Genomic DNA, 22,648 nt, shown 5'->3' with positions numbered 1-22,648 from the left:
GGGGAGCACCAGATTGTCAACCCCTGAATACGTCTGCAGAATTTCCGTAACATTTTAACAACAGGTCCTGCGCTGTGCTTAGCCATAACCACAGACCAAATAAAATACTAAATATTCCTAAGGAAGAGGCCGAGGACAGCATGAATGCGATTTCCTTGCACATCGGGGTGGTGCATCCCTGGGCGGAACAAGCATAAGGAACAAAAAGTCCCATCCTCTATGGGCTCCTGAATATCACCTGCCTTCCCCAGCCAGGTGCTTGCCAATTATATCGGACACCGAGGCCCATCACTCCCTGACCCCAGGGCAGCCTTCTCCAATTCCAGCTGCAAATCCAGCATTGGAGACCCAACATTTGAATGCACACCGCCTGAATTTGGTTTCGACTTCGGCTGCACCAGAAGCACATCTCGACCAGCACAGCTGAAATGATGGCTGGGAGAAAAGCGCAAAGTGCTATTAATGATGTCCCTAAGATTAATGACATCCCTAAGATCTGACTCCTCCACTTTTGCCCATTTTAGACAGATCATGCCCTCCTTTTGAGATGAAGAATAATAAAGGTGGCCCAGAGGGTATGCTGTGGAAGAGATTAATTTTAAGGCGAAAGGCCATCTGGCAACCGTAGAGAAGATCCGGAAGGATAAAGATGGTCACTGACGACAAAGATCACGTAATTTCAAAGCTGGATGCTAAGAAAGCATGAGGGATGGAAGATAGAGGCCTTCCGATCATGAATCTGGAAACGGTCACAAACACGTCCACGGGCTGCAGGAAGAACTACGCCATTAGCCCAAGCCCAAATCAAGGCTGACTGTTCTCTTGACAACGAGCAGTCGGCAGAAACTCACGTATTATGGGCATGGAATGCCAGCAGACAGTGGAGTAGGCAAAATATTATGTTTGGCAAAGTAGAGTCTATATAGATATATATCCCTGTTTTTCAACCTTGGCCACTTTAAGATGTGTGGACTTCAACTCCCAAAATTCCCCAGCCAGAAAAACACAGCTGTATATACATATACAAACATAATGAAATAGGGTTATCCTTTACTGAACTGTGTTTGCAAAACTCTGGATACATGTATACACACACACTCACACACCCACGCTCATACACACACACATCTCTCCCTCCCTCCCCTCCCCTTTGTTCTGTTTAATTAAATGAAAAATATTCTGCTTAGTTAAATCAATAAAGGCCAAAAACATTAAAAAATGCTTGCCGAGATTGAGGGAGGTAGAAAGGGACGGTGATAGATCAAGTGGATGGATCAGGACACAGAGATGATTGCAAATGTCCCTGAAAATGCTACACGAGAGAGTGCAAAGAGTCATTTGTCTGCGCGGTCATCGGTGGTCAAGTCCAACTCGGTGCCATCCACGTAACTGTAGATTTGCAAGTCCGTGAAAGTCAGTCTCCCTCCAGAAAGGGACCCTGGATCTATTTTTCACCCCCTGAGGCAGGAACCCTGCTTCATATCGCCCGTCTGGCTCACCATCTGTGAGTTCACCCCACCAGCCCTGTGAACTCACGCGGCTTGTGCCTATGAGGTCTTAGCAAGGCAGTGGAAGGGGGGCCAAGGGGCTCGGGGGTGTCCCAGACTCGGTGCCATCCGTCCTTGGGGTGTCCCTGAAAGCTCCGAGTCAGCATTTTCCACCTAGTCCTTGCTCTGCGGTTATCTTTGAAAGGACAAACTACCATTTTAAAAAAAGCCCCCAAAAGCCGTCTCATATTCTTTGCATGTCAGCAGACAGCGGGGAGGGAAGGAGCAAAAAGTGCAGAGAGAGAGAAGCAGATTCTCCGTCTGGGTCATGGTTCAAGCCAGGGGCTGCATGCCTTCCCTCCAGCTGCGCAAGATTCTGTCTACCCTCTCCCCCCCCCCGATAAGACCATTAAAAGGAGGACCTCCAAAGGCACACTGCCGTTTGAAACACAAAATGTGCTGTCCTACCCACGCGTATGATCTAACCTGACCCACTGGGCAGCCTTCAACCCTCCCCCGGCCCCCCACTGTACCTTCCAAAGGTTTCTTCCTCTTAATTAAAGGATTCGAATTGCGCCCAAACTCGTTGGCCAGTTGTCAAGGCCCTGGGGTGGGAGGAAGGGGTCCACATTTTGTGGGCGACGCATTCTAAAATCGGTTTTCTGAACGTGTGCAGAGTGCACCTCCCTTCCTCATCAAAACACGCCAGGCAGCTGCAAAAAGTGCCAGACTATGAAAGGGAAGTAACGGAGTTCTCTAAGTCAGACGACATGCTAGTCAACCTCCCTCTCTTTGGAAAGGTACTGACGTGATGAGTCCAGAGCACGTCCCCTTACCCCACATCCCCATAAGCCAGCCTTCTCTTCACCTGCAGCCTGTCTGGCTGCGAAACCCCTTCTGCTCACCCCGGTAACCCCATTAGCCTGCGGACCCCGCAAGCACCGAGATCTCCCAGCACTCGATTTCTGCTCGGCTGGGCTGGGCTGCAAGGCAAACAGGCTGCAGTTTTTTCGCGGAGGGCAGTCACAACAGCTGCCGGGGGAAACAACTGCAGCGGGGAAGTTTGGATGCTGGCAACCCCTGCAGGGAGGCAGCGGATTCCCCGACCGCTGGAGCAAATAATCATTGCAATTACTTGCTTGGACAACACGCTAAATCTGGAGCCTGGGGGAACAAAGCGCGCATTTGCATTGCAGGGTTTGAGAGGGAAGCCTGTTCACACCACCCCATAAGGCTGGGTCCTTGCAAGACACGGAGTCCCCGGCTCCGCAACCCTCTTGAGCCTAGACTCGTGGGTTGTGTGAACTCAGCACAGGGTTCTTCTTCCATTGACCCCCTCCAAATTATTATTTCCACCCTTACGGCAGGGAACAAGAGGGCCCCCCTACCCCCGGGGAATTAGGAGAGAGACCCAAGGAAGCCCCCCATTCCCCGTGCACCTTTTGCCGAAGTAGCTTGCTACGCACTCTTCCCCACAGCTTGGCGCCAGTGTTGGGGGGCCTCTTGCCCTCGGGGGCCTCCTCCAGGCTGTCCAAAGAGCAATGGCCCACATGCTCCCGGGACAAGTCCATCTGCTGCACCAAGACGTCGGTCATCTCGCTCGCCGTCTCCCCCCTCCGTGGGGCACCCCAAGAGCGCCGGCACCGATTCCAAGAGGCCAGCCCGCTCTCGCCGTTAGCAGGAGGAGGGAGCAGGGCCCATCGCAAGGGGGGGCGGTGGCTGCTTAGAGGACCACCCGTCCGGGTCCGGCACGTGGGCCTTGGGAAGGAGCTGGGGTGCGCACCATGCCCGGGCCAGAAGCACGCTCGCCCGGAACAGCTGGGAAGTGCGGAGAGAGCTCGCCTGTCCCTGATCTTCCCTCTTTCCTCCCAGCTCCTTATTCCACCCCCCCCGCCTTCCCCACCGGCTTAACCCCTCCGGCACCAACTCCGCTTCCCCAAACAAATCCGCCTGGAACAGCCTTTCTCCGAGGATTAGAGACGGTTAACTCCTCCGCTGCCAAAGCAGGCGGGGAACGCGGAGCCAAGAATTTTATTTATTTATTTCATCTATTTATTTATACATCACATTGCTCCAGCCAGCTGTTTTCTGCCGAGACCTCGGGACCTGCTCATCCGGATTGGAGTTGCCTTTCGGAGCCGCCAGATGCTCAGGGTACAAAGGACGTCCAGGCAGCCTTACGCATAAGCGTTTCTTCGACCACGTCCTAAAAGAATCTCCCCGGGCAATTTCAGTCTTGTTAAAATCCACTTTACGCTTTGCATTTTTATCCAGCCCTGACTCCAAAGCATTTGCCACAAAGGACCCGGGGGAGCCACACGATCCAGCAGGCCCTGAATTCAGATTCCACTCCATCGGAAACCGGCTCTCGGTTACAAAACACTTCTTGGGGCTCCAGAATGGCTCCACGTGTTAAAGATGAATCATGCTTCTATCTCCCTCTTTCCATCGTGGGAAAGCAGAGATCTGAGTTGCAGCATTTTTAGCACGATGATTAGCACGGGTGTCAGCAGGGTGTGGGCAAAAAAGCCAAGATGGCGGCCACGATGCCTTGATCGAAACTCTGCTGTTTTTTATGTGACATTTTGACTTTTTTGCCCGAACCTGGCTGGCATCCGTGATTAATAGCATTACTACTCTGCTTTTCAGACAAAAAGCATTTCCAAAGCCTGTTGCTGTGCCCCCATATATAACTTAAAAGTCACATCACAAAAGGAAAAGTGACCGGGAGGGAAGAGGTGGAAAAAAGCTTAAGCCCTAGATCTTGGTGAAATAAAGATTCCCTCAGGTCAAATTCAGCTCAGGCAACCACGTGATCTTCTCATCAATAACATATTGTGGTTTGCTGTTGCGTTCTTCCAGATTTTTTTTTCTCTACCATCTAATCTTTGGCCCTGAGATCTTCTAGTGGTCTCCAGTTCCTGTACCAATCAGGTTCGATCACGCCAAGCTCAGCCAGGTGCTGCCCCTGCCACGGCTCAGACCTCAGTTGGAAATCTGGGGCGCAGTCCCTTGCTCCTCGCCTCATTTATGTGCAGCCCCCATCTTAGACAAGGCAGAGCTAAGATCTGGAACTGCACCCCACAGGCACAAGATGGCATCTTCCAGAATCCCTAGCCAGGGCACAGGACGTTCTGCCAAGCGCCCTCCTGGTCCAAGTCGCCTTCTGAAGCTCCGCGTTGCAGGACACCTTCCAAATGGAGGGAACTGGCCCCCAGCCCCAAACCACTGCACTCCAGCACCCCACGCCTTTCCCTTCTGCAACCTTCGAGGGGTGCTTCACGCAGGAGCCCTGCTCAGAAGCCCTCCTCCCAGGCCGAAGACAGAGGCTGGGCGCTGCCCCCAGTTCAAGCATTAAACGGAGGCCCGTCCCAGCCCACGAAAAGCTAAGGTAAGTCTGACCTCCTTGGTCCTCTTGGATGGGAGACCACCAGGAAGCCCTAGAGGGCGGACTCGGCCTGGAAAAGGGCACCCTGGGGGAAGCAGGGACATGCAACCTTTCGGTCCTGTCGCCAAGAAAACTGCATGGGGCACGCCACGTACTTGGCGAAGCCAAGCGGGATTAGAGGGAGGTGTTAGGTTTGCCGGCACACGCAAGCTCGGTTCTGCGCGCGATCCTGATCAACCCTCGAAGGAAAAGCAGTGCCCTACATTCAGACAGCGCCCTCCCCACCAATGCTTGGATGGCTCCACCGACTGGCACCCCCTTTGGGATTGCTTTCTGCAGGGTTTCTCAAACTTGGCCACTTTAAGATGGGTGGACTTCATGGCTGGCTGGGGAATTCTGGGAGTTGAAGTCCACCCATCTTAAAGTGGCCAAGTTTGAGAAACCCTGGCTTCCTGCATCTCTCCCTGGGCACCTCTGCCTACTGAGAACCTTCCCTTGAAAAAGAAAAGCGAATGGTCCGGCTCGCCACAGAAGATGCCTCTTGCAGCCTTCCTTGCTGCCCCCCAACCACGCCCCCCCACATCCACAAGGACCTCCCTACCCGCACCGCCGGCCCAAGAGCATCAGCTACGGAGAAGACGCAACGGCCCGCTCTAAAATCCCCTATTCCTGCAACGGCAACTCACCACCAGGGCAAAACGCAGCCGGCTCCTTCCCGGTTGGTCCTGAGCGCCCAGGGGCCATCAAAAGGCCACGCAAGGTCACCCCGGGGGCAAAAAGACAAACAGTGACCCACAGCACTACTTGGCTGACCTTCTGGCCTGGAGAGCGAAGCTGGGCTGGGCCTGGTTAGGATTTGGATGGGACACCAAATGGCTCTGGTAGGGTTGCCCAGGAAGATCCCTGGAAAAAGCCACAAAGTCCCCAAGAGGAAGAGACAGCTGGCCAGACCCTCCGTCCACCCGGCCGCATGACCGACATTTGCACCGTCATAGCAGATTCCTGGGCAGTTTCACACACTCCTGTCGGAAGGGACGTCAGAGGTTATATCTAGTCCCACCCAACCAATCCCTGCTCAGTGCAGGGTCTGCTAAAGTATTTTTGACAGATGGCGACCCAGCCTCTTGTGGAAGACTTCCAATGGAGGAGAACCTACTAGTGGAGGCCTTCAAGCACTCTATAGGCCGTCCTCGTTTAGTGACCGTTCACAGTTACGACGGTGATGAAAAAGTCACATTGCGACCAATCCTTGCCTTTACGACCTTTGCAGGTCTGTAAAGCCAAGACAAGCTGAAGGAAGATTGTAAGCACTGGCGTGGTTTCACTTAGTGACCACTTCACTTAACGCCCGAGTGGCCGGTCCCAAGTGTAGTCGCTAAACGAGGACGACCTGTACAACAGGGACCATTGCTCCCAGAAAAGGAGGGTGGCTTCTTCTGAGAAGGCCAGGCGCTCCTTTGACTCTGGTGACCAACACAACGGCCTCATGGTTTGCAAAAAGGGGCAGTGCACTCTGTATGTGGCAAGAGACGCTCTTTCAAGCCCCGAAGCCCTCTTTCCCCACCCGTGTTGGGTAACTGACAGCTATTCATCTATGGGTTACACGCAAGCGAGAAGGAAGGCAGGGATCCCAACTGACATCTGCTTCCCATTGCAGAGGCCCCAGTTCAGGCATTTGCTGGAGAGCAGGGCAGGTCACCGAAGGAGACAAAATAATTTTTTTAAAAGAAAACAGGGGGGCAACTTCCCCTTCAAAGCAGCAGGTCCTTTGCTGCAGAAGCGGGCACTTTTCGCCATCTTGCTGGATTCTCTGACCTCTTCCCCAACCTGCCCCCACCGGAGACGATGCACTACAACTCCCATCCGCCCCAGCCAGCTGGCTGGAGACGAGGGGAGCCAGCGGGCAGCTCTGCCTGCCTGCCTGCCTGCCAGCCAAAAGCAGAGCGGGCTGACACTTTGCATAATCGATTCCACTCCGCCTGGCCCCAGGACGGAAGGACCGGCAGCTGGTTCAGATTTCACAGCCGCTGGAGACGGGCAACCCCTTTCTCCCGCTGCTGGGGCTTCGAGGCCGCAGGAGACGGGCCTTTGGGGCGCTCTCAGAGGCCGGGCAGCCCGGAGAAGGAGCCCAGGGGTGGGCGATGCGGTCAGAGGGCAAGGCAGCGTCGAGAAGCCAAGCCACGCGCAGAGTTAAAAGCGCCAGGGGGGGAAACTACACACTAACAGAGAGAGGTCATGTTTATATTTCAAACAGAATAATTCCCTTTAGTCTTCCAACACCGTGGCTCAGCGTTTTGGGGCATGCACAGAGTTCAGAATTCAAGCGCCCGCCTCTGCCTGCATTCCGCTTTCACAAACACGGATATTATGCTGGGCCCGCTTTCTATGAGAACACAGAAAACCAAGTCCTCTTCCTGTCCTTCTTAAAACTCTGAAGATACACCCCTGCAGTTTTTTAGGCATGATACAAAAGTGGTCCGCAATTGCCTTATGCAGGATATTTTTTCAATTTCCCAGTCAAGCTACAGATAGCCCTCACTAAACGACCACTTGTTTAGTGACCGTCGAAGTCACAACAGTGCTAAACAAAGGGATTACAACTGGTCCTCGCACTTGCAACCGTCACAGCACCCCCATGGTCATGTGATCGCGATCCAAGCGCTTGCATTTATGATGATTGCAGCATCCCAGGGTCATGTGATCGCCATGTGCGACCTTCCCAGCCAGCTTCCGGCAAGCAAAATTAATGGGAAACCGCATGATTCGCTTAACAAACATGTGATTCACTTAATGGCCATAGTGATTCATTTAATAACCGTTACAAAAAGGTTGTAAATTCGGGCGCGACTCACTTATCAGCCACCCCACTTAACAACAGATTTTCCGGTCTCTATTGTGGTCGTTAAGCGAGGACTACCTGTACTGGAATTCCCAGATGGTCCCCCATCCAGGGTTTCCCAGCTCCAACCCTGCTTAGCTTTCTAGATCAGCCAAGGTTGCCTAGAGGCTGGGAAAGGCTTTTTCACCAAGTCCGCCCCCTGCACCGACTTGATGTTCCCTAAAGGACTCAGCGAGGTGGCTTTCAGTTATTAATAACTGATGCTAACAGGTGACTGAACTGCCCTCGTAAAATGAAATGCTGCAGTGCGCCCATCACATCCTAAGCTGGCTTGCTGTGGCCCCCAGTCCCATAACTTTGTTTGGATCACACGTATCTCTTTGGGGAAACACGTTCTTTTTGCCGCAAATGGAGTCTATAGACCAGTGTTGTCCAAACTTGGGCACTTTAAGATGAGTGGACTTCAACTCCCAGAATTCCCCAGCCAGCAGGGCTGGCTGGGGAATTCTGGGAGTTGAAGTCCACTCATCTTAAAGTGCCCAAGTTTGGACAACACTGCTATAGACGGATCCTTCTCGACTAACCAATAACCTTGTGGCCAAGATGCCCCCCTCTTGCAACAGAGGAAGTGTAGGGAGAGTGTATGGGTCTGGGTGGGTGGGGGGAAAATTCACTGCAGATGTTGCTTCTGAAAACTTCCTCCCCCCCATCATGGCAGTAGGGAGGGAGAGGAGAGGAGAGGAAGCACAGAGGCCTCTTCGTCTCTCCTGTTCTCTGCCTTCGGATGGAACAGAGACAGGTTCTGCCAGCTTGCATTCACCCACTACTGACTGGACTTGAACAAGCAGGGGAGGAAGAGTATGGACGTTTTGAACGCTGGTGTTGGAGCAGATACCTGAGAAGACCGTGGACAGCCAAGAAAACAAGCCGATGGATCACTGGACAAACCAGCCCAGAGCTCTCCCTCGAGGCACAAATGACCAGGCTCAGACGATCCTGCTTCGGACACACGATGCGCAGACCCAGCTCTCTGCAGAAGTGCTGGGAAAGGTGGAAGGGAACAGAAGAGGACGACCAGCAGCGAGAAGGATGGGCTTAGTTATGGCAGCCACGGGGGCACCATCGGAAGTCCTGAAGGACCAGGCTAGGGGCAGATCATCATGGAGAAAATCTACCCGCGTGGTCACTAAGAGTCCACACCGACTTTGATGGCACATGATCAATCAACATGGAGACCCAGCCCTCTGGGGAAGGCTCTAACACTGGGAAAGGCGGAAGGAAAGAGAAGAAGAGGACGACCAGCAGCAAGGTGGAGGGGGTCAGTTTTGGCAGCCATGGGGGCACCTCTCTCCTCCCCACAGAATCACCTTCGTTTCATCCACCATCTCGAACCTCGCTCCAAAGCACGTACAAGGGGAACGTGGGAAGTAACTCAGATGCCGGTCTGATTTTCTCGCCCAGCAGCAACAATAGCCTCCTGACAGCAGATGGTGTCCAGATCCGTGTGAGAAACGCTCTTGACAGCCACCAGATTACACTGGGGTCCTCAAGGATGCCGGGGTTATCCACCAATGAACAGAGCTCTGCCTTGCACTCACCTGCTATGGCCATTGACCGCCTCCAAGCCACCCCACTTCTCCAGGCACTGAAATGCTGGAAGCCTTTCCACACTGCAACAGCCAAGTTGCAGCCTGTAAGACCTGCAATCCCCAGGAGCCCTGCCCGCCCCCAAAGTTCACATGGCTGGAATCTCCATGTCCATCCCGCGCCCCCATCCGCCGCTATGACTCATGCTTGTGGGTCAAAGCTGAGTTTCCAGTAAACGGAGCAACCAAGCTTCTACCGTGCTCTCTCTTCATCTTCAGACAGAAGCAGCAAAACCCCAGCGCTCGCGTTGGGCTTTTGAGAGCCATCTTCAGAGTGGGGAGGGGCTGGTTTGGTTCCTACTGGAAGGCAAATTCACCTAACGTTGCACTTTCGTACCAATACACGGCCCCAAATTTAGCTCTTGTTCAAAATCTTCCCTTTTTCTGAATTTTCAGTTGAATTTTCTGAATTTGCAACTGGGGGAAAAGAAGTCTACATTAGGGAGACCTCTGCAGAAAAATGTGTGCGTTCAGGAGGGTAATGAACAAGTGCATTTTGTTGTAACACCCTCCCCGTGCTATAATCATAGAAATAATTCGTAACTGTTCTGTGCAGATCAGTTTTGAACATTGGAGGAGGGTATTTTCCATGCATGCTGCATGGAGGACAACTGTGAGAAAGAAGCTTGAAAATTAATCAACACACAACCCCTTTCTGCTTTCTGAAACTGACACACGCTTTTCCACATCGGATTGTAGGATTCCGCATCGACAAATGGGACAAGCATTGCGCAAAAGAATGGACACAAGGTTGACATCAAGGCTCAAAGCAAGGACAGTGCAAAACCTGAGCATTTCAGTCTCCTGGAAAAAACGAGACTTTAACGAGACCGTTGAGCCAGAGATGGCTGAACTCACATACATGAAGAGATTTCAGGTGATTTCAGAAAGTCTCAACAAACCTAGCAAATTTTTACAGGTAGTCCTCATTTAGTGACTGCCTGACTTAGCAACTATTCGCAGTTACAACGGTGATGAAAAAGTAACTTTGCGACCAATCCTCGCATTTACAACCTTCACAGGTCTGGAAAGCAAAGGAAAGTGGAAGGCAGATCGTAAGCAGAGTCGCGGTTTTACTTAGCGACCACTTCACTTAATGACTGAGTTGCCAGTCCTAATGGTGGTCGCTAAACAAGGACGACCTGTATTGCATTACAATAGTTAATTGATAAAGTGCTTGTAACCTGTCTCACGCATAACTTGCTCCGCATCACCAGCCTATCTCCCCCCCACTTCTCCCCAATTTAAACCCTACATCAGCCCAGCCTCTCTAAGCACGCAATGAAGCAAACGGCAGCTTACAAAAGCCGAGGCCTTTTAATAAAATGTGTTGGTCAGAAAAGGGGCTCCCAGACGCCTCCTGATTTTTGCAGAACCATTAGGCACCCTTGTTCCAACAGGCCAATAAGGCGAACGAGATATAAAAAGCACAGAGGAATAACAAATATAATTTATATCCTATATCCGTGTAGCCACGGACGCTTACGCCTCTTAACGGAACGTGTGAGTTGGAAAAAGCGCTGCAGGTGTTGTGCTCCTAATGCAACTCTCCTCTGACAATGTATTCACGCTTCTCCTTCGCTCTTTCCATTGCTAAGCCCAGCAGGGTCTGGGTTCATAGAAAAACAGCTACCACGAACACTGCCTGAAAGATTTGACTCGCTAAGCAGGACGGGGAAAAACTGGAAGACGCAATGGGAGGGGAGGGCTCAGGAAAAAACAGCGCTCCCCGTTCCCCAGGCCAAAATCACTAACCCAACCCTCCTCCAATTCTTATATAAAAGCCACAAAGAGCTGGTTTTTCCCCAGGCATCGGGACAGTAAGGTTGGTGCAGGGCAGATGGTATAGATCAGTGTTTTTCAAACTTGGCCGCTTTAAGATGGGTGGACTTCAACCCCCAGAATTCCCCAGCCAGCATGCTGGCTGGGGAATTCTGGGAGTTGAAGTCCACCCATCTTAAAGCGGCCAAGTTTGAAAAACACTGGTAATGATGAATGGATGTAATCGATGGATTGATTGCTTGGCTTTTCTTGATTTTTTGTTCACTGTTTTTCTTGTTTTTATTACTGCCATTAACCACCCAGAGTTGTGTGCCCCAGATGCACGCCCCTACCCTTCTTCAAATAAATAAATTAATAAACAGAAATAGAGGATTGTGAACGCTCTTCCCTGTTCTGCTTCTGACATGCATCCAGTTCACCCAGGTACCAAACCGTCTCCCCTGTCCTCCCATTATCTTCCTCGCCCAATCGGAGCAACGCTCAACAGTTGTCTTAGCAACCGTTGCTAGAGCAACCCGGGATAAAGTTGGTCGGAGGAAGGAAGGCGCCAGGGATGCTGGCAGGCGCTGTGTTGAGAGGCCATGTTTATGCACCTGCCCTGCCTTAATACTGGGGGCTCGGGAGTTTGTAAAGGAGGAGGAATTCGAGCTGGTTCAGCATCTGGATCACAGCAGCATGGAAAGAAACCAATTCACCTTCTTTTCCCCCAACCATTCCTGGCAAGACCCAGTGTGTGGCTACTTTCAGACCCGACTCCTGTTCTCTGCAGCAGAAAGTGCAGCTTCCAGGTCCCCGTTCAAAGCAGAAGTGGAAAAACTCAGAAGATTGACGTATCCAACTCAAACCTATTCCCATTTGTTTAACTGCATCCTTCAGATGGGATCTTAGGGTCACTCCTGCACACTTTCCCAGTCCACCCCCACCAAAAAAAACCCAATATGGAGTCAAATTGAAGAAGGCTGGCTTCACTCTTTTTCCCACCTCAGAAAAACCTATTAAAAATGCAAAATCGGGCATTGGCTTGGCTTTTGAGAAAGTCCAGATACCCAGCAGCAGAATCTAATTCGTTTAGCTTAACGAGCCTTGTTTGCCCTGCTGCAAAACAGCAAAGGAAAAAGGACAACATTGCACCGTTTGCAGAGAATAAACAATCCACCTGAGCGTTTTGAGATCTGGCTCCAAGTCCCATTTGCAGCAGGGCGTATGTGATGACAAACAGCAAGAACAAATTCTCGGATTATATTTACTGCAACGGAACAGAACACATCTCGTTAAACCACACCAAGGAATATGTTCTTTGTAGTGTAAAGAACGGGGTTTTTCAAGCTGCATCCCAAGGGACCCTGGGGTTCCACAAGAACTCAATGGGGTTCTCTAAGAGATTAATGCCCCCCCAAGTTCACTTAAATGCAGCCAATTTTCTATCACCAGAGCTTTGCTTCTCAGTCAGGGGTTCTGTAGTGAATAAAGAGGATGGCCTTGAAAGACAGAGGGAAGTTCCGCTATCAAGGCAACAGTCAGATAAATAAAATCTGAGCCCAAGCCAAGAAAGTTTGCAAAAATGTCTCAGACAGACCCCCCCTCCCCAACTTCTCATGAAGATAAAAGAGGAAGGAAAGGTAGCACACTCAGTCTTGCAAGATTCTGTTACTAGAACTGTTCTAATAAAAGTAGCATTAGTTCTGCATGGTGTCTGTTTCTTACTCTGGTCTACCTGATAGGGCGGACACATTCTCTGATTTGTTTTTTTAACTAACAAGTTCCACAGCCTCAAAAAGCTTGAAAAACCCTGGTCTAAAGCACAGAGACCGTTTTTTCACAAAATACGTAATCGATATAGACATTTCCGAGCTTAAACTCCTCTTTCTTCACTTTCAAGTCTTTCGAAAGGGTGTTAACTCTTCCAATATCCAATTTGGGAAGCCGGTTTGCTGCATTAGGATGCCAGACTTATGACTTTTTTTGATCGGAGGAAAATTTATCTCTTTTAACTGCGAATGATCTATCTAGGCCAGACTCCGCCAGAGCCTATAAATGTACAGATGGGGAAGAGAAAAGTTAGACAGGAAAAAGCACGCCTCCGAGGGGATTTGCTGTCTTGGCACAAAGGAACTGGCGGTGCTACAGCCTGGCATCTGAGAGACAGCTTGAGCTGCATCCTGCTGGCACCCCGAAAGATGGGAGGAGAAATTTGGACTGTGGCGTACGTGGGGTTCTATGCATCCTACGAGAGCTGGCACTAATTATGGTACTGGATTATAGGCAGCAAATTTCACCCAGAAGTGAATAAGAAGTTTCAAGCAGGCTGGGGAAAATCTGAGAGGCCCCAGAGAACAATGGATCAGAAACAAGGGAGAGGAGAAATCAGCGGCTGGGAATGGCAACCGTTGGCTTTCGGTGAATTATGTGACAACTCAGAATCCTAGAGAGAGAGAAACCTGCAAGGGGCAGTGATATTTTTGTCTCTCAAGAACGGGAAAAGGAATGAGAGGCAAGGCTGTGCAGGGCCAAATATATCAGCTCACCAAAACGTTTTAAGGAGCCTGGGAGCCCCCTTTCTGACTGACACATTTTATTCAAAGGCGTATTTTTTATTAAAAGGCATTGCATCCGATGAACTAAGCTGCAGCCCACAAAATCTTCTGCCTTTGGATAAAATTTGTTAGCCGGGAAAGGGGCTTCCAGACTCCTCCTGATTTTTGGCTACTCTGAACTAACATGGCTCTCCTTCTGCAGAACTCACCTAAAGAAATACACGGAGTATAAGCTGTGGCCATTTGTACATTCAGGATGCTAATGCACTCTCAGGAGCACAGGAGGGAAAAAGCAAAAGAAGAATCCGGCAAATGCCTGATAGGAGGAGAACAGGAATTTATGGAAAAAGCTGGAAATTATCCGACTACCTGTTGTACAGGTAGTCCTCGCTTAACGACTGTTCATTTAGTGACTGTTCGAAGTTACAACGGTGCTAAAAAGGTGACTTATGACCAATGCCCAAAGTTACAACCATCACAACACCCCCACAGTCACATGATCACGATCTGGGCGCTTGGCAACCAGCTCGCACTTACAATGGTTCCAGCATCCTGGGATCAAGTGATCGCCATTTGTGACCTTCCCAGCTGGCTTCTGGCAAGCAAAATCAACTGGAAACTGCGCGATTCGCTTAACGACCGCCACAAAAAATGTTGTAAAATCAGGTCCGGTCACTTCATGCCTTGCTTAATGTCCGCCTGTGATGGAATGGTTTGATGAAGGCCACGCTTGGGGAGATAAGCATTTCCTTAGCCCCCAGCAGGAGCATGGGAAGGTTAAGAAAATGAGACTGGCACCACCCTAAGGTATTCACGGTGTTTTGGCTTGCTGGCTTAGGAAGTTAGATTCAGTCTGGAGAGATTCTGTCTTGGAGGTGGAAACTAATAAACGCAACAGAACTGTATTTGCACTGTCTCGTGGAGTTCTTTGGGCTGAACCTGACATCAATCTCTCCAGACTGAATCTAAACTTCCCAAGCCACTTAATGATGAATTTTCCGGTACCTCTTGTGGTCGTTAAGCGAAGACTACCTCTGTCATTTTTTCCTGTGTTACAATAAGTCCGGAATTGGGCCAATGCAGTATCCGAAGCAGAACGGAGGGTGAGAGATTGAATTTAGAAAGAATCTTTGGATTTATAGAGGGAAAAAAGATCTCTTCACTGTCCCCTTCTTGTGAAAGGGGTTATTCATCTGGTGTAGAGAGTAAGGAAGAAGGTCTTGGCAGAAATATGCAAGAACCATTACCTAGGAAAAAGGGGTTGAAACGTTCTTTAACTCCTGAGAAGCAAGATAGCATCTGGACGGGGCTCAGGGAGACGCCTCCCTGATTCACTGGAGGTGGGAGGGGGGCAGGTCCAGCCCAATCCCCCTTGCAAGATTTTGTCATTCGAGCCAATCTCAAAGTGTAGCGCCAGTCTTCCCGTGGACTAGATTCTCTGGCCCGGTCTACCTCACCGGGCTGATATCTCTTCAGAGGCATCCTCCATCCAGCTGCTTTCGTCCAGTTTGTAAGAAGTGGTTATCATTATTTTTTCCTAAGTTGCATTATTTTACTCCGTTTAGCCGCATTGATAACCTCGCCCAGTCCCAGAGTACGACGCCGACAAGAAGCTAAACCAAAGTGGCCCACCCCACAATAACAGCAACACTGAAAAGCGAGCGACACGTCCAACCCAGCTTTCGACCCTTTCCAAGCTGTGTGTAATTTATGTCTCTTACTGAGAATGAACCAGTCAACTGGGGCCAAAGGCTTTCTCGTTCCACGTTCCATTGAATAAAGCAGCGTTTCTCAACCCCGACAACTTTAAGATGTGTGGACTTCAACTCCCAGAATTCCCCAGCCAGCATTCCCCAGCCATTCCCCATGGCTGGCTGGGGAATTCTGGGAGTTGAAGTCCACACATCTTAAAGTTGTCGGGGTTGAGAAACACTGGAATAAAGCATAAAAAAAGTTTGCAATTACTGTCAAGTGTACAAGTGACGATGGGAGGAGTGGACAGGTCAACTGCAATACCCCAGCTTCTCCTGAAGCGACAATTCCCCAACAACCGTGTAAAGCAGTTCCGTTTTCGAAAAGGCAGGCAAGATTCTTAGACCCCACTGCCAGGAGGGAAAAGGCGCGTTTTTCTGCACGGAGGACGAAATCAAAACAGCTCCTTGCACGGAGGATGGATGAACCCTTCCCTTTCTTACTTTTGCCCCTGAACGAATACGCACCCCTCCCAGCACAGCACCACCCTCCAGAAGACTCAGCTCCCCTGGGCTGGATCCCCGCAAAATGCAAAGGAGGGAACAAAGTGATTCCCTCCCCTCTCTTGACCCGCTAGCTTTCTCCCTGCAAGGAGAGCCAGCCCTAGAGACGTATGGCTAAAGGGCAGGGTCTTCCTGAAGCAGCCTCTGAGCCTACCGCGCAGGTTAAAATAGACCTTCCTCTTTCCCTCCTCGCGGCAACGGTCCCCGCACCTGGACTTGCCACTTGCCCACGATCCTGTCCACAATTTCGTTGTTGTCCTTGTTCACCTTGGTCTTGTCAAAGCATTTCTCGTAGCAGAGGATGCGCAGATACTGCGAGCCTTCCAGCTCAATCTCAAATTCCTGCAGAATTGGGAAGGGGGGGGGAGTTTATGGAAGCCACAAAAGCAGGAGGGAAAAGTGAGAACTGATCCAAAGAGCACGTAGCTGCAAGGGGGAGGTTGGACTGCATCATGTGAAGGCAGGGTGGGGGCACGAATCAATTAGGGCGGGTGGAGGCAAGGACTGAAGTGAGACTTAAAGCAAAGAGGACAGAGATTTTCCTTCCCTGCTTTTTATTTGGGGGGGGGGTGTCCTTTTCATTTTGCAGTGCTGTTAAGCCAATCTAAGAGCTCACACCGGCTTGCATGTCTTTTCCACCTCAAAAGAAAAGGAAGCATATTGTTGTCTCGAATTCCAGCACTGGTGTTGCCAAAATTCAACCGTGCCGTTGGAAGGGGGATCACCAAAAGGTCTCCAAAAAGGGGACGCAGGCTGATCATTCCTCCCTTTCAAGCTTCTTCTAGAAACCAAAGCAGGCTTTTCCCACGCTGGCCCCAAATTAGGTGGGACTCTGGCGGCCTCTACAGTGGATGAATAAATAAAATAATAAATCAGCCCTGTGCCGCATGAAGTCAGGTCATCTTCAATTTACTGTACAGTAAATTGATATTTGGACATCGACCCTTCCAGGAATGCTCGAAATTCCTCTGCTGTGAAATGGCTGAGGGTGACCCGCCAAGCACTCAGCTCCTTTTTCTCCTTGGCAGCCTAACCAGAGGGGTGGCTTGTTACACGACCGGACCTAACGGAAGCCAAATTATCAACTGAGCAGCCACCATCTGCGAACGGGCACCGTTCTGCAGGAGCTGGTGGGCTGTGGGGGCCTCTATCTCGCCTCCTTCATTGGGAAATCTCCCACCCGGGACAGTGTCAGTACATCTGAGCATCTGCAGAATGCCATTTCAACCCCGGTGCTCAAGGCCATACGGGCTCAAGGAAAGAACACCAATCCCTCCAACAATGGCTAAAATCCATAAATAATTAAAAATAGAAACATACATTAAAAATCCTAAAAAAACCCTGTAATTTTTAGCCTTAATACCTTCGGGGGGGGGAACCAAACCCATCACCCCACCAGCCATCTCCACAGATGCAAGCCCCCTCCGGCCCCCAGGCCTTCTGGCAGAGCCAGGATTTCACCCCTTTCCTGAAGGCCACGAGGGAGGGGGCACACTGGACCTCGGGAGGCAAGATGTTCCATGGGGCGGGAGCCACAGCAGAAAAGGCCCCCTGCCTAGACCCCACCAATTGGAATTCCTTGACCGGTGGGTCTGCAACTTGCCCCTTCTGCTGGACTGAGTGGGGCGGGCTGAAATAATCCCAAACGGGCTGGGGAAGGACCTGTATTTTGCCTGGTGGGAAGTGCCGGGGAGGCACTCTGTACATGCTCAGATGCACCCCGGGTTGCTCCAAGAGTCCTAGGAGAGTTTCCGGTATCGTGGTCTGACCCTGCGCTCCTCAACCGTTCTGCTCAACCCCGCAAAACGGATCTGCTGCCTGGCTTACCTCGTTCCACTGCGGCTCAGTGGTGTCCCGGAAAACTCGCGTTTTGGCCTTGCTCACAAAGTACCCAAAGGAGTCCACTTCGAGGGTACAGTAGAGGTCTAAGAACAAAGGAGAGAAAATCAATCAACATCAACGAAATCAATTCTATCTTCCAGTCGGGGAGGGACCATCTCTTAAAATCCACCCCTCAGATCAGCATTTCTCAACCTTGGCAACTTTAAAACGTGTGGACTTCATCTCCCAGAATTCCCCAGCTAGCCACAGGTGGCCATCAACTCCCAGAATTCGCCAGCCAGCATAGGGAATTTTAGATGCTGAAGTCCGCACATCTTAAGGCTGCCGATTAATGCATTTTAGATCAATGCATTTCAAAATATTCTGCTGAACCCACCGGGAAGCTGATTGTAAATTAGAAGAACACCGAGTCTGCCTATGATTGTTCTGGGGCTAATAAGAGAGTAGCCATCTTTTCCAATCTCAGGCACCCCACATCAAAGTAAAGAAGAACGAAAAGTTACCTCAAACTCAATCAAATATTTGCTTTCTGTGGCCAAAACCCTCAGCAAGACTGCCAAATGACTCGTGAGAACTCAGCCATGTTTTATTTTTACATCTGGAAAATTGCACTAATTTTAATTTTAAATTTTAGATTCTGGGAGTTGAGATCCACCCATCTTAAAGCTGCCAAGGTTGAAAAACGTTGCTCTAAGAGATGCTATCCTGCTCCTAACTCCACAGAAAGACTTTGGAGGGTGTCCTGTTAACGGTCACTCCCCGCCAAGTGATCCTCACCCGGCTGCTGATCCAAGATCCGGCTATCTAAAAACAAAAAGTACAGCTGGGGAATTGAGGAGGGGGCAGCTGAAGGCCTTGTGCAATTCAGTGGGGGCAAGTAAGCTGCTTTCCTTGGCCCTCTACTGCCCAGAATAATCCACTTTTCCTTCTGAACAAAGACAACAAGAACAGTGGAAAACATGGAAGGACGATGGCTGGGAGACCAGGACTGGTCCCTTATAAAATGACCACCCCATAGGGGGCTCACCTGGAAGCCCCCAGGCCCTTCCTTGGTGAAGCTGCAGCTGGGTCAAATCATGCCCAACCCTAAGACAGAACCACAGGGAAGATGGCACTTACTGGCAGATTGCTTGAAGCCCTTGACCGAGTGGACGATCACGTGCAAAAACCCACACATTCCTGGAGGTTGATCGTCTGCAAAGGAGGCGCCGGAGAGAGCAGTTAGGTGGCTTTTATTCTATTTGCACAGGGTTGAAATTGCAGCCATAACAAATTCAAGGAACCCAAACCTCAAGCTAAAGGTGAGATTCACCAGATTGCAAACAGGAAACCATTAATTAAAGGGGCAGTGGTGCCTGCAAAGAACAGGGAGGTCACTAATTAAGGGCCACGAGTAGGCGGGAGCCCCCACCGCGCTTTGCTAATACACGCTGGTTTTAGCAACTGTTTTTTTCAGACTGAGTTGCCACGTTCACTGGATGAATCACTTCAGCCAGCTGAAAAGTGTCTTCATTGGCCACAACTCTTCCCAAACATCTTAAGCCAAGTATTTAAAACAACTCCAAACAGCAAGCACTGACTTCGTGCCCTCCCAGTCCTCAAAAGCAGAAAAGTGGCTGAAATGTTTTGCACAAGCAACTATTTGCAAGCACACCACCATCTAGTGGTGGGAGAACTACAAATGTGAAACTTAGCCCTTGGAAACTTGTATGAATAAATCTGAATAGTGGTTTATTAATAGTGGTTAGATTACATCAGCTTTCTTAGTTTGTGTTTTAAGTTTGTTTGGAGTTGTCTCTTTTTCTAAGTTTTTTTTTTAAAGTTTGGAGATTGTTTCGTTAATTGTGCATGTATAACATTTTTGGAAAAACAAAAATTACATCAGATCAGGACTTGGAAAAGCAAGGTCGCTGTGATTACAAAATGGGAGGAGCTGGGAAGAACCAGGCCAAAGAGAACCTCTTTGGTCTCCTTGAAAGAAAGGAGGATGCAAAAGTAATAGATAAATAAACTGAAACGACATTCCTGACTTCCAGGGCCCACAGCCCCCCAAAGAAAGGTGAGCATTTCTCTGTAGCAGCACAAAGCATTCCGAGTTTCTGTTCCCAGATTGCAAGAGACTCTGGCAATGACTATCAGGCTAGGCTCTGAAGAATGGAAATCTGCCAGTGGCCAGGTGGAACCTCCAGTGTCAGAGGAAGTTTACCCCAGCATACTCCGTGCTTTGGGGCAATCAGCAAGGGAGTGGCCACATTGGCATTTTTTGCTGTGGAAACAGAATACCAGCCGCATCTCCTGGTGGGCTTCTAAGAGATGTTTCGGGGGTCTTTGAATCTGTCTCCGAACTGACCGTTTTGGCCCATCTTTCTCAGCAGAAGAATCTGGGGCCCAGGAGGCCATGGCGTGATTTTGATGCCAAATATGTGGTCCGAAGCTACAGCCTCCTATCCTAATGACACCAGCTTAGGTCCAGTCTGATTCTCAGTGTCTATCAATGCGGTTCTGGGAATGACAGGAGCAAACATCTGGAAAGCGAGCCCCAATCCTATGGGTCAGTAAGGGCTGGGGGTGTCAGAGATCCAAGCGGGTGCCTTCTGCACCACATGCCACAGAGGGGAGCGAAAAGCCTTTGGAAACAGGCAAGAAAATGCCAGGGCAGCCAGACCTCGGGGGAACATTGTCCAATTTCACCTCCCAATTTTGAGTGGATTCTACATTAAATGGGGGTTGGACTAAATGACCTCCCAGCTCTATGATTCTGCCACTGTCCTCCTATCTTGGTAGAAGTAGATTTTCAGACCCACTGCAACCAGGAACACATGTGGAAAGAGGTTGCATGTTCCACCTTCACTAAAACTTTCTTTAAGAAATCACCTGCTAGAAATAGATCACATGCAAACTTGGGCATCTCATTATAGTTTCTAAACAATGTATTAAATGCATGGGAAAAGAGAGAGCGTTCTTCCACCTGTCCTATTTCACTACAGGTAGTCCTTGACTTACTGCCATTCATTTAACGAACGTTTGAAGTTACAATGGCGCTGGAAAAAGTGACTTACGACTGGTCCTTGCACTTATGACCATCGCAGCATCCCTGCAGTCACATGATCATAATCTGGGTGCTTGGCAACCAGCACGCATCCATGACGGTTGCAGCATCCTAGGGTTACATGATCGCCATTTGCGACCTTCCCAGCCAGCTTCTGACAAGCAAAGTCAATGGGGGAAGCTGGATTCACTTAACGACCATGATGAAAAAGGTCGTAAAATCGGGCGCAACTCACTTAACAACCACATTGCTTAGCAACAGAAGTTTCAGTCCCAATCGTGGCTGTAAGTCAAGGACTACCTGTATACCTTTCTTTTCTGCTTATTTTTAAGGCAGACCCCATAACATTGAAAAGCTTAAGAGAGCATGCACTTAAACCCACATGCTGTGGGAGGGAGGCTGCCCCACAGTCAGCAGAGAAAGAGCATGACAGCAAATCTACGATCACCACGACTGACAACCTGCCCATTTCAGAAACGGGGAGACTGATCAGCGCCCTAAAAGCAGGGGCTCCTAATCCATAATGCCGGGTGGGAAGACAAGCAAAAAGCAGAAGGGCTCGAACACGGTTTCGACACACGGGGCTTGCTCTTGAATTCCCAGCGATTGCACTAGCCAAGATTAAAACAACCCACACTGCCTGTGTGGAGGAAGACATCCAGGGCAGGCAACGCCAGAAGAGCAGGGGACAAGCGTACTCACCATCTGCGTTGCTGGTGAGAGGAATGTTGTGAACAGTCCGTAGCTTGAAACAGGATCCCATCAGAAATTGCAGTTCCACAGAACTCAGCACAAAGGTCTGGAGATCTATGGGGAATTGCAAAGGGTTAGCCAAAAGGAGAGTCCCCTAGCTGGAGGAGTCATTATGGGAACTGAAGTCCAAGATGTTAGGAGGACACTAGGTTGGGGAAGACCGGGATGCAGAAATCTTACCCCAAAGCATCAGGATATAACAGAGATTCGTCTCCACAGAAGCACCCCCTGACTTAAAGACCATCCCCCCCAAAAACGGGAAAAGAATATTTTTAAGGAACCACATGGATCCCAGGGAGCCTCGGCAGGAAGCCCTACCCCTTGGCTCCACCGATCGCTTCTCGTTGCACGGACCACCAGCTGAGGAGCCAAGATGGCCGTGATGGGGATGTAGGCATTCGACCCGCAGCGCGCCATACCTTTCTTCTGCAACTTCTGGATCGCCTCCCTCCACTCCGACCGCTCGTAGTCCGAGGACAGAAGGAACAGGTAGCTCTGGGGAAGGCAACAGAGAGCAAGGCAGGGGCTTTGAGAAAGGGGCCTGGCACCCTCCCCTGGACTCTCCTGAAGGAAGCTCTTCTTAACCCAGAGAAGGGACGGATTTGGGTAGGGGTCCAGGGTAGAGGGCTGTCAGACCCCCTTCTCTGCCCAACACCCTGGAGACCCCTCTGCTGTTCCTTCAGAAGAAGACAGCCAGGCCAGATGAACTGACTGGCTAGGCAGGAGGCAGCTCCTGTTTGTCAGCTCGAACGTCGGACCATTTTTGCCAACCGGTAACGCTGGGATCTGCAGGAAGGATGCCTCAGGGGACCCACGGGAAACGCACCGTCCCCCAAAGTAAGGGAAACCAGGCAGCTTCCTTCAGTGCCAGCTTCCAGAGAGCTGCTCCTTCCTGTCCCCAACCCCTGCCCAGGCCTCACCTTGCCGTTGCGGTTGTGGATCCGCAGGGGGATGGAGGGCGAGTTGAGCAGCAGCCAGAACTCGTTGTCAAACATCTTCTTCTTGAGGCGCTCCATGGCTCGGCTCTGGCCTTTGTTGGCCTTCTGCAGAGGAGGAAGAGGAGGACCGCTTGC

At 50.4% G+C, this 22,648-nt stretch overlaps 1 protein-coding gene across 4 annotated transcripts in view; it reads right to left on the bottom strand.

The window, feature by feature from the left end:
- Window positions 1-22,648, bottom strand: part of ABR (ABR activator of RhoGEF and GTPase) — a 119,138-nt gene that overhangs the window by 21,844 nt on the left and 74,646 nt on the right. For 3 of the 4 annotated variants that reach the window (XM_088138759.1, XM_088138758.1, XM_025169823.2), the window contains 6 exons: window positions 22,496-22,618; window positions 21,995-22,070; window positions 21,525-21,629; window positions 18,893-18,967; window positions 17,759-17,856; window positions 16,142-16,273 (listed from right to left, as the gene is read on the bottom strand). In XM_088138759.1, coding sequence (XP_087994885.1) covers window positions 16,142-16,273; window positions 17,759-17,856; window positions 18,893-18,967; window positions 21,525-21,629; window positions 21,995-22,070; window positions 22,496-22,618 — 609 coding nt within the window. Of the gene's footprint in view, window positions 1-2,926; window positions 3,365-16,141; window positions 16,274-17,758; window positions 17,857-18,892; window positions 18,968-21,524; window positions 21,630-21,994; window positions 22,071-22,495; window positions 22,619-22,648 lie in introns of those variants that run through there. The other variant, XM_007433198.4, reaches the window with a different exon arrangement.

Source organism: Python bivittatus, unplaced genomic scaffold, assembly GCF_059951505.1.
Source record: "Python bivittatus isolate LINGU-HERP-01145 unplaced genomic scaffold, Pbiv_v1 ctg000240_np1212, whole genome shotgun sequence".
In the NCBI taxonomy this organism is placed as follows: Eukaryota; Metazoa; Chordata; class Lepidosauria; order Squamata; family Pythonidae; genus Python; species Python bivittatus.
The sequence above is the reverse complement of the archived record's forward strand: the minus strand, read 5'-3'. Positions and strand labels throughout refer to the sequence as shown.